The sequence below is a fragment of the Durio zibethinus genome, chromosome 18, assembly GCF_047325235.1.
Source record: "Durio zibethinus cultivar Kanyao isolate XHJ-2024 chromosome 18, ASM4732523v1, whole genome shotgun sequence".
Taxonomy (NCBI): domain Eukaryota; kingdom Viridiplantae; phylum Streptophyta; class Magnoliopsida; order Malvales; family Malvaceae; genus Durio; species Durio zibethinus.
The window spans coordinates 13,999,897-14,011,323 of record NC_143179.1 but is presented as its reverse complement, the minus strand read 5'-3'; the positions used below and the strand labels follow the sequence as shown (position 1 = coordinate 14,011,323).

At 26.8% G+C, this 11,427-nt stretch overlaps 1 protein-coding gene across 1 annotated transcript; it reads right to left on the bottom strand.

The window, feature by feature from the left end:
* Positions 1-272: 272 nt before the first annotated feature.
* LOC111300595 (WRKY transcription factor 28-like) lies at positions 273-2,449 on the bottom strand. The gene is made up of 3 exons (XM_022896222.2): positions 1,838-2,449; positions 1,436-1,573; positions 273-808 (listed from the first exon to the last, which is right to left on the bottom strand). Exons 1-3 carry the CDS (start codon positions 2,278-2,280, stop codon positions 442-444), a joined length of 948 nt encoding a protein of 315 aa, XP_022751957.2. The 5' UTR covers positions 2,281-2,449; the 3' UTR covers positions 273-441.
* Positions 2,450-11,427: the final 8,978 nt, after the last annotated feature.

Sequence of the window (11,427 nt, the reverse complement as noted above, 5' to 3'; positions counted from 1 at the left end):
CTAGTCTTTTGTATGTAATTCAAACTTTTTGTTGAAAATATCAATTTCATTATCATGACTCATGAGCTGAAAAAAAAAAAAAAACCAAATTAACATATATGATGATATGTGCTAGATTCTTGGTTTCAATTACCAAAATTCAAATCTGAAAACTTTAGTCTTTAAAAGTATTTTAAATTAATTGAATATTGGCCTTCCATAAAGACAAACAAAGATGTTAAATTAGGCATGCTATACATACATACATAGATACATACAAACACAATTACTTAATTAAACATTGTCAGACCTTAATTTTCTTAAAATAAAGAATAATGTTGCAAGATGAAGAAGAATGTACATCAATTCCAGCTAGTCAGAGATAATTAATGCTCCAAGTGAGCCATACTTGTATCAGTTCATTCATATTAATTCAAGGAGAGGGATATATCGGTTTAGAGTTCATGGTGACTGCCTGCGCTTGAAGGAAGAAACTAAATCTTGCAATAAGCCATAATCAGGAACTTGAAGCTGCTGCTGGTGAGGGGCAAGGCTTTGATAGTGTATAGAGTTTGTATCTCCTGTTGGAGTATTGCTTGTTGATGGAAGGAAATGACTTAGGAATTCAAGAGGGAAGCGGCGATCCATTGATGCTGATGATGCAAGGATTGAAGGCGAAAGCATCCCAGCTGCATTGCCTCGAAGAGTTACCGGAATGTAATGGTTATGCCGTCCTTCATATGTTGTGATCACGACCGATGGGTCTTGAAATGATCTTTCAACACGCTTCTTAACACCACATTTTTGGCTGGTGCATCTGTAATAACTTCTGCAGCGGCACAATGTGATAAGAAATTGAGATTGTCAGATCAGAAAACTACTTGCAAATGTTAATATAGATTCTTAACTTCTTCAATTGCTACAAATCATTGCACAACAATGGAGTTATTCTTGGAGAAATTTAACTTCCTATGAGCATATACATATATATGTACCTTGTAACCTTAATTATAAATACATATTTTCCCTTTTTTTAGTACAAAAGAGATTCAAGACTAGAGATAAGAAAAAGAATTATAGGTATTAAAATTTAAAATACACATAGTACCATCTTGATCAACAAAATTTCACAAGAATTTTCCCAAATGACTACTAAACGATCACCTGTGTTAAGGACAACATATGAATTAATGATGAAACTAGGAGTCTAGCAAGTACAGGGAAGATGCATTTAGGGTAAAGGAAGCTATAATTAACTGGACCAGCTTAATTTATTGGTCATTAATCAGTTGGACTAGTTAAATTTTCTAAGCAGATTAATGATAATCATTTTGATAATACACATGTACTGTTTATTTTGGTGTACATATGCTAATTAATTAAGATATTAATCAAGAATTAAATCTATTATTTTGACTAAATTAAGTGCAGAAATTTGAATGGAATAGAACCACACCTTGGATAAGGGCTATTTTTGACCGCCTTCTGTCCGTACTTCCTCCATCTGTATCCATCTTCAAGATGATCGATCTCACTCTTGGTGAGGAAGGCAATCCTTGGCTCTCTTTTCCGTTTCTCCTTTTTGGGTTTATTCCTGAAAATTTAACATACAAAAACACATTCAACATCAATAGCGTACATGAATTACTAGTAATTTTTTTTTCCATAAAAGTCATCTCTATCATGCATTATTAGGGTTTTTGTAGCCTCCTCCTTTTCCCTCACTTTTTGGTGTTTTCATTTTCTCCCTGGCTAAAACGGCTATCGTTGGTCAATGGAAAAGCTGATGATGAAATTAAGAACATGGAAAAGGAAAATAACTTGAAATTCTTTCCATAGAAAGGCAGAGAAAACCTACAATTTCTTTGACTTGTCATCTCCATCTTCAGCCCCTTCCGGATGCTTATCTTTCTTGCTCTTGCTCGAATCTTCATCAGCTGCTTCCTCGTTAGACACTGAGGAATTTGGTGAGGATGGGTTTTCACTAATATTATTCCCTGCTGAATTATTATCTGCAGTGCCAGTTTTCTTGGAGTTGCTACTGTCATGGATCGGACTGACAACATCAGATGATGAACAAGACATGTCGAAGGCTCTTGAAAGGGAGTTGTAGTCGACGGAGCCATGTAAGTAGTCAGTGAAGCTCATGTAAGAAGGATCAAAGCCCTGAAAGTCTTTTAGTGTTGGTATTGGAGCAGCTGCAGCACCTTGGTTGTTGTCGTCAAAGAAAGGAAAGGTTGATCGGTTGAATCCTTGGAAAGGATCGTAAAGATGTAGATCATTCTTTTCATTTGACGACATAAAGAATTAATTAACTGGAAAAATGACAAGAATGAAAAAATTAAGAAAGAAAAAGATGAAGATGATGAGCAAGGAGGATGAAACTACACTGAAAAAAGTTCAAAAGAAAGAGAGAAGAAAAGGGAGTTTTGATTAAGAAAATTTGCTTTATTTTTACAAGAAAGAGTGTGTGGTGTTAAATTTTTTTTTGTTATTTTTGTGTATATTTTGGTGCCGTTGATTATGAAAGGGAGAGAGAGTGTGTCAAGGACAATAGGTAGGTTTGGCTATTCTCCACTCTTGTTTAAGTTTTCACTTTAAAAATCTAATTTAACCCATCTTTTCATGGATCATTGTAGGCTCACAGAAAATAATTGAATCTTATCATTTCTTTATAATACTTTAGTCAGAATTATCAACTAATCGGTATAGGTAGATGTACTATATATTACGTACAATATATATATACTAATTGTTTAATAAAAAATCGTAATCTTAAAATAAAAAATTATAATTATTGAATTTTTAAAAAATTACAATTATAATTAAATATTATATTTATATAATCAATTGAATAATTAATTATTATATTATAATAAAATTATAATTACTGAATAGTCAACTAACAAATTAAAATATAACTAAACAATTAAATCACATATATGATATTTGAATCTTAGACTTATTAAATATTATTTATTAAAAGTAATTATGGGAAACAACTTAATTAAATTATGAATATAAATATACATTATTTTGACTTAAGCATTAATAAAAGACAAATAAATTTTATATATAAATATTTTTTATATACCCATAGCTTTTTTCAAATCCATATCACCTATAAATTTTTTTATTAAAATACTATAATTAACCGATTGCAGCAAAAATTTTTGCAGAGTTCTATCACTTAAAATTGTGGTACTACATAATTTTTAATAGGTCCCATACTATTGGTCTTAAATTGATTTTTATTTTAAAATGATAAAATATTAAGTTAAATAAACTTAATTATAATTTTTTAAAGATTTATTTAGTACAATATTCTTAAATTTTATTATTTTTGCACAAAAATATATAATATGTTTATGAAAATGATTTTTGATTTGCTAAAACTTGAAAAACTTAGAAAAATATTTTGAACTTAAAAAGAAGTTTTGCCAACTATTTTTCAAGTGGAAAATGTCTTAAGATAAAAAACTAACTTCTTTTCTTGTTTGAAAACATTTTTATGCAAAGTTGGAAAGAAGGGATTGGTCTTTTGGTTGATAGGATCAATTCCTTGACAAAAGGATCCATCCCTTGAGTTATAGGATCGGTTAGTTTTTTAGACAAAAATCTTCTAAGTTCGATTTTTACAAAATGGATCAATCCCTTATGATAAAGAATTGATCGAATCTAGGGTTTAATCAAATAGATTGATCCCTTAAGGGAATGGATGGTTCAATTTTTTGTTTAGAAAGCCATGAGATTATAGAAGAGCCAAAAGGAATTAATCCCTTACAAGAAGGGATGATCGAATAGCATCTAGAGTTGATCAAATCTAAAATAAGATCGACCGGTTCTTACTGTTCCAGGTTTAAAAAGCTAGTTTTGTAAATGTTCAATGGTATTTTCTTATCCAATCCATCTCTAATAGCTACAAATTCATTTTCTCTATAAATTGGGCATTTCAACATACCATTAAAAAAAAAAAAAGAAAGAAGAGAGCAAGCACTAATAAATTTTAAATTCATTCTCTCAAGATTTAAGAGCATTATTAAGATTAGAGTATTAATTATTCACATTCTTGTATCCAAGTTAAAATTTTCTTTCTTGTATCATTCTTTATACTTCATTTGACAAATACTAAACCTTTGAGAGATGTTTTTAGTTTGTAAAATATTAGAGTTTAATTATAATCAAGAGGTGATGTATCCTCTTGAATGATTTTGAGAGTTTTTGTAAAAATTCATTTTAAGTGATTAGAGGTTGTTACCTTAATCTAGAAAGGTAAAGAATTAGAGGTTGTTATTTAACCTAGAAAGGTAGTGAAGGGTTGCTATCTAAGTCTTCAAAAGATAAGGATTGCTTCTTGTAAAAGATTTTTCAAGTAGTGTACTGAATTTCTTGGTAAGTGATGCTAAGAGAACTTCTATAAATCTTTGTGTTTAATTTCTTTAACCCTACTCTTTTATATTCATTATTATTTATTTGTGCTTTGACTTATAATTTTCTTATATTTTCAATTTTTAATTTTATTTTTATTGAAAATCAATTTTTGAAAAAAAAAATAGAGACAATCCAATTCACCCTTTCTTGGATTACACTTGAACTAACACATACAATATTAAATTATGATCAATTAATTGGATTACAATAATTGTAAGTGATATATTTTTTTCTAGTTATATATAAATCTTTATGTCTTTTCTCATCTCACTTTTTTTTTTATTAATTTTCAAATGTGGAAAAAAAAATAAAAAATAGTCATCACTACCAAAAGTAAGAAAATTTCAATAACTAATTGGAACATCATCAACACACAAAGATCAAAGATAAAGATTTATACATTTGAACGGGTTAATTTCATAATCGTAATTTAATTTGTTTCACTTTCTTTGTTTCTATTTGATTTTCATGAAAATTTTAAAAAAAATATTATTTTAGTATTTTTATATTATTGATCCTATGTGATTAATTTTTAATCCTATAAAGTAAAAATATTATGAAAAATAAATTTAATATATAAAAAGAGATTATGATGAAACTTATCACTATATATATATTATGGTTAATATTGAATTTTGTCTTTGTACTTAATTTTTATTAATTTTGTCATTGTATTTTCAATTTGTTCATTTTTTAACAAAAAGTAATACAATTTAAATATTTCACAAATATTTTTTAATGTAAGTGATAAATTTTGATCAACTCTGCTTTTTTTTTTTTTTTAAATCAATATAATTGAGATTATAGTAACAAAATTCATGTAAATTGAAATAAAAAATTTAAAATTGACCAATAATATAGTGATAAATTTGATTTTAATCCCAAAGTAAGACTATGTGTTTAAAAAATGAAAAAGAATATAGTTTTGAGTTATTTCAAAAATAATATGGAGGAAAGGATATTTTTGGATGAATATAAGCTCATTTATTCCAAAAATTATATATATATATCTCTAAATAATCAATTATGAGTGGATATTTCGATATAAATTTTTAGGTGTAATTTATATGCAACTTAAAAAAAAGGCATGTCAAATTTATTCTTTAAAAATATACTTCTAATTCTATTGAGATAATAAATTCATTATAAGTTAAAAAAAAAAAGAAAAATTGCTCAATAGAGTTGTGTGGTTAGTTAATTTTGAATAACTTAAAATACAATATAATAATATAATATAAAAAATATAAAAATAATATAATTTAAAATTTTAATAATAATAAAAAATAAATTTAATAAAATAAAAATTTTATTTTATATTTTACATCATATAAATTATGGTATATAATTTTTATATAAAATATAATATTTTATATAATATAAATCCAAGATCTCCCTAATCACAATCATGTAAGAAAAGGTCGACGTTTCCAACTGTCCGGTTTCTTTACATTGAAGGAAGAGGCTTACACATGTCAGGAATTGGGCACCGTCCTTTGACCTTAGGTAGCACATGGAAGATATTTCTATTTCTTTTTTCACAGCTTTTTAAGGGCCGTGTTTATGGGGTGGATCGGATCAGGTTCGATAAGTTTTTTAAAGATCATGTTTAATGCCCGGTAATATATATTAAAGTATTAAAAATTATTAAAATTTTTATATTTAATATCTTTAAATTAAAATTAAATTACTAATATTTATTATTAATAATTTAACATTTTAAGTCCAAATGAAAGCGGATTCTAAAATTTTTATTATAAGAGTGAATCTAAACTGAATATTCATGAATATATTTACTTTTTAATTATTTTTAGTATAAATTTTTTTTAATTATGTTTAAGAATATTGTAAAAGAATTATTATATGACTGAATCCAATAAAATTGATATATTATTCATTTTTCATGTTATTGCTTTTATTTGCCTATTTTTAGATCAGTTGCCTTTCTGACTAATTATAATATTATTTTATTTTTAATTAATAATTAATTAAGGCAGTGCAAGCATGTGTGTGTTTTTCATTGGGTTGAATGGGCATTGACGTCATCTTTTTATCATCTGATGGCCATCGTTAATTTCCGAAGTTTGTGGCATACCTTTTGTCGATAAAGCTTAGTCAAACATAACAGCATGCCCTTTACCTTTATCTCTCCTATTTTGTTTTGGAAAAAAATTTACATAAAATTTATAATTTTTTTAAAAATAAATAAATTAAAATTAAAAATAAATAAATTACAAAGTTTCATCATATAAATTATATAAAAATTAAAAAATTTTTATTAAATTTTAATATATTTATTATATAAATATTTTTAATAAAAATATTAACAAAATTTTTATAATTGAATTTGAATTATAAATAATCTTTTTAATTACTTTTTATATATTATTGATTTTTATATAAATTTTTTAAACAATTTTCATTAAAATTTTTATTTGTTTATTTTTAATAAAAAATTTCACGAAAATTACTTTTGAAACTTTATGAAGTTTTGTCTTTTGTTCTGTGTTATTATTGCTTTTAAGAATTTTCATTTATAAAAATTTAGTTTTTTTTTTAAATAATAATGAATTGCTTTGTCTCAACGTGCCATACGCACATGCTTTAGGTGTTTTTAGACTCGAATCCTAAATTATGGATAACTAGCCCCTAAAACATAAAGGATACTAATAATAGAGAAAACCCTTATTATGCAATCTTGTTCTTCTTCAATTAACATTGTATCACGAGAATAATGTTTTCAAGTTTTTATTTGTATTTAAGTAAAAAAATAGTATCCTAAATAAAATTTCTTGAAAATATCTTGCTTAAGTTCTTCTGCTTTACTGATTGCGTTAGTCCAGTTCTACATAGGACGTGGATCCCAGCTAACCCATAAAAAACCTTGAACTCTGATTAATCAATCAAAACATAAATTTACTTGTCATAAGGGAAAAAAAATTCAAACAAGCTATCCAATATTCCACCAATTCCACGATATCTATGCACCCAAAATTTGTTCATTAAATAATTAAAATTCATGGCTCCAGTATTGAGAATGAATGTGATCCACTCCACCATTAATTAATTTTGGCTTGGCATGATTCGCCCTTTTTTGTCCTATTAAGGAATATTATGTTAAATCGAATCACCATTGCAATTATTTAAACGTGAAAATGGAACAACCTCTATTTTCTTGTACAAAAGTCAAGGCGTCAGTGCTAAAAAAAGTGGCTACACCATAGGAAAAATAATATTTTGTGGTTTTTTTTTTCGGTATTTATCAAATCGTTTGATTTTAGAATTTAGAGGTGTTTTTTTTATAAAAAAAATGTTACTAATTATTTATATAGTGACATTTATATTAAAAAATTATTAAAAAAACTTTTATTTTGTGACGTTTTGTTATAAAATGTCACTATATAATTGTAAAAATTTATTAAATGCAAAAATATAATTTTTTATAAAGAAAAAGCGTGGTATGCTAAATGTTTTAGTGACGTTTTTTTAACAAATGCCACTAATTCTTACGATATTTATAAATTTAGCAGTGCTTTTCTAGTAAACACTGGAAAAATATTTTTAGTAACATAGAACTTCACATTTTAAGTGTATTTTAGTGGCGTTTCTAAAAGAAAATGCCGCTAGTGACATTTTTAAAAAGAAAACGCCATTAAAAATTCTTTCAAATTCTCGGAACCCTTTTTTTTTACTAATTTCCTTTGTTTCTCCTACCATGTTCTATATTTTTTTTGCAGTCAATTCCTTTCATTTTTAGCCTAATTCCTCTTATTTTGTGATGGATTTTCTCTCTATGTACAGCCTTGGTATTTTTATTTTTCGTGGATTTCCTTTTCACGTAAATTTTCTATTAGCAGAGCTTGAGGAATTGGCAGAGCTTGAGATAAGGCTTGGTTTGTTTCTATAAAAAAATCATTCCAAGGTTATCTCTCCTCATTTCTCATCCTCTATTTTGTCATTTTCATTTTGTATTACTACTATTTTTTATTAAAAAAAAAAAAGAATGATACAGGTCATTCCCTATAACATCGAAGGAAACAGGTATCTATTTCTCAAAAATTTTTTTTGTCAAACTTTCTTCCTCATCCTTCCTTTAATGCAGCAAATCTAGGGTTCTTTCATGTTCAATTTTCTATATAGGTTTTTTTCTTTGTTTGATCATGTGGATAACGTAACACAATTTGCCAAACATTGTCATTGAACAGTTCAAGCTTGTAATTCATAGAATTATAAGATAAAAAGAAGTATAATTTGTCCAATTTCTAACCAAACTTGAAAGAGACATGTGCTTGTTTCCAAAAGACAAAAAACTTTTCTTTGGAAACTTGACAACCAAAATGCAACATCAAATCATCTATGCCATACAAGAATTGTGGCTTTGGTTGTGGGATAATGTCATGATTCAATGTCCAGACTTCCAAATAAGAATCATTATACCAAAGAGCTTGGTTAGCTACCTAGTGTAAGATTCTTTCAACATCTTCAATGGCTTTAAATTGAACTTTGGCTTGAGTTCTTTAGCCTTCTTTCTTGGACTACCCAGCTCTTAGTACCTCAACAGTTCCTTTCCTTGTATATTCTTTTAGAAACTCTATCACCTTTGCATCAGTCACAGCAAAAGCAAACCTATAGAGCTTAATTTATTTATTGTCTTGCCCATTTCCCTCTCCAATCACTTTCACCTATAGTTTCACAATCTAACATACAAAATGTTAATTTATTTATTATATCAACTATGTGACCCAATCACTATAACTAGAGATGGTTTTAGTTTTCTACTAGAAAAATTAAGATGCTGAATATATATTCTAAGCAAAATTGTCATATTGTCTCCAAATTACAAGTTAAATGGATTGTCAATTGCTGTCTTTTGTGTTAATGTGGAAATTATGAATTGATTTACTTTTTTACATGCAACATTAGAATGCATGCTCTAAAAATATCAATCCCTTGAAAAGGAAGTTAGAAGATGGTAAGTGATTAGAATTAGAATATATTTAAGTACGAAAATGATCAAGGAAGGATTATTTCAATTATTATTTGTAAGTATCAATTAAAGGCACATCAGATTGGTGCTCATATAGGTGCCATCTAAGTGATCAAATGAATTCACAATTGATTAAGAGAAACAATCTTTGCTTCCATCCCATGCTTCTTTTGTTGCAAGTGATTTATTGTAGATATATAACATAATATATGAGCCAACTAATTTTTTATTTGAAATACTTTTAACATATTATGCTAAAAAAGAATAGTTTAATTAGTTCACTCTTTTTTATATCATAGTAAAAATTGTGTTACTATATGTAATCTACTATATATATATATATATCAAGCATCAATGTTTTAATCAGATACTAATAAAATTAAATCTTAGCATTTTTATGAGGGAAAATAAAAATCTTAGCATTCTCATTTTGTAAGGTTCATGCTTTAACACAACCTTACTAAATATATATAATCAAATATTTGAAAAATTAATGTTGTAACTTCCTTAATAATTTAAATATTACCTTTTTCAGTCAGTCCAAAAAGTCGAACAAAATTTAATTATGGCTCAAAGATATTGTTAAGGTGGTTTATTTCACCCTATTGTTAATGATGGTAAAGATAAAGGTGTTTTAAACAACTAATTGTTGAATGCTTTTTTGTCGAATTTTTTTTGCTTTTGTTAAACTGTTTGTTTTCAATTTTTTTTCTCATTTTGTATATTAATCTGTAAAAATACTAATATGTTTCTTTTTTTTTCTTTATTTTTAATTTCTGATTAAGATTTGCTCATCATCAATTGCTCCATTTCTATCAATTGTGTCTTTGTCCACTAGTGTTTTGAATTTGTAAAGGTATTTCTCTTTTCAACAAATAATCACATTTGATTAATTCAAGTAACTTGTTAGGATATCTAAGTTTGTTACTAATTTAAGTGTAATATTTAGTCTAATTAAGTGTGTTAGAGTTTGTTTTCATATAATTAATTATATAATTTTGGTTTGATAACGTAGCATGTATTAAATGGATAAGAGTTTGATGCAAAAGTCAAGATTAAGTCAATAGTACCGAGAAAGAGCAAAAACTTTTCTTAATTTTGTATTTGATAATGCAAGTGAAGATAATATGATATTATGCCCATGTTTGAGGTGTGCTAATATCAATTGGCAAATCTGTGAAGTTGTTTTGGAACATTTAGTTTGTATTGAATTTATCTCTAGATATGTTAATTGATATTTTCATGTAGAGTCTATACCGTCAAGGTCAACGGGTAGAGTTCCTTTAACTTCAAGGGCTCCCCAATACCAACACGATCCTATTAGATAAGATGAAATAAAATACATGTTACAGGATGTTTTCAACATTCATGACCAACATTTTCATAATCCATCTCTTTGAAATGATGGATTTAATGAGTCAAATATTGAAATAAATTTTGGTAAACATGAGATAGGTGTAGGTGGCCAACAACTTAGTAGAGAAGCATCAAAATTTTATAAATTGCTTAAGGATATGAATGAAAAACTTTATGAGAGATCTAAGCATTTAATATCATCTTTTTATGTATGTCTTTTTCATTTAAAATACTTATGTGGATGGATAAGAAACTCTTTGACTTTATTATTGAAGTTTATAAAAGAAAAATTTTTTTTTGTAAAAATCTGTGAATCTTGTAAGGATTCAAAGAAGATGATCAATGAGTTAAGTCTTGGATATGAGAAAATTCATAGTTATCCCAATGATTGCATGTTTTATTGGGGTGATAGAAAAAATCAACAATCTTATCATGTGTGTGGTAATTCTCGTTGGTAGGACATAAATCCTGAAAAAAGATTGAATGAGAATGATGATGAAGTCTATGTCAAAAAAAAAAAAAACTTGCAACGATTTTACGATATTTTTTTATTAATACCAAGACTTCAATGACTCTTCATATCTTTCAAAATTATAGATTCTATGAGGTGGCATCATAATGAGTGGATGAATGATAGATAATTGAGGCATCCTACTAATTTTTTAGCATGTAAATGA

Coding starts and splice junctions, on each gene's coding strand:
- LOC111300595 (XM_022896222.2), bottom strand. CDS start 2,280: ATGTCGTCAAATGAAAAGAATGATCTACATCTTTACGATCCTTTCCAA. Junction 1,574..1,837: donor GATGACAAGTCAAAGAAATT/GTAGGTTTTCTC, acceptor TTAAATTTTCAG/GAATAAACCCAAAAAGGAGA. Junction 809..1,435: donor AAAAATAGCCCTTATCCAAG/GTGTGGTTCTAT, acceptor GTGCCGCTGCAG/AAGTTATTACAGATGCACCA.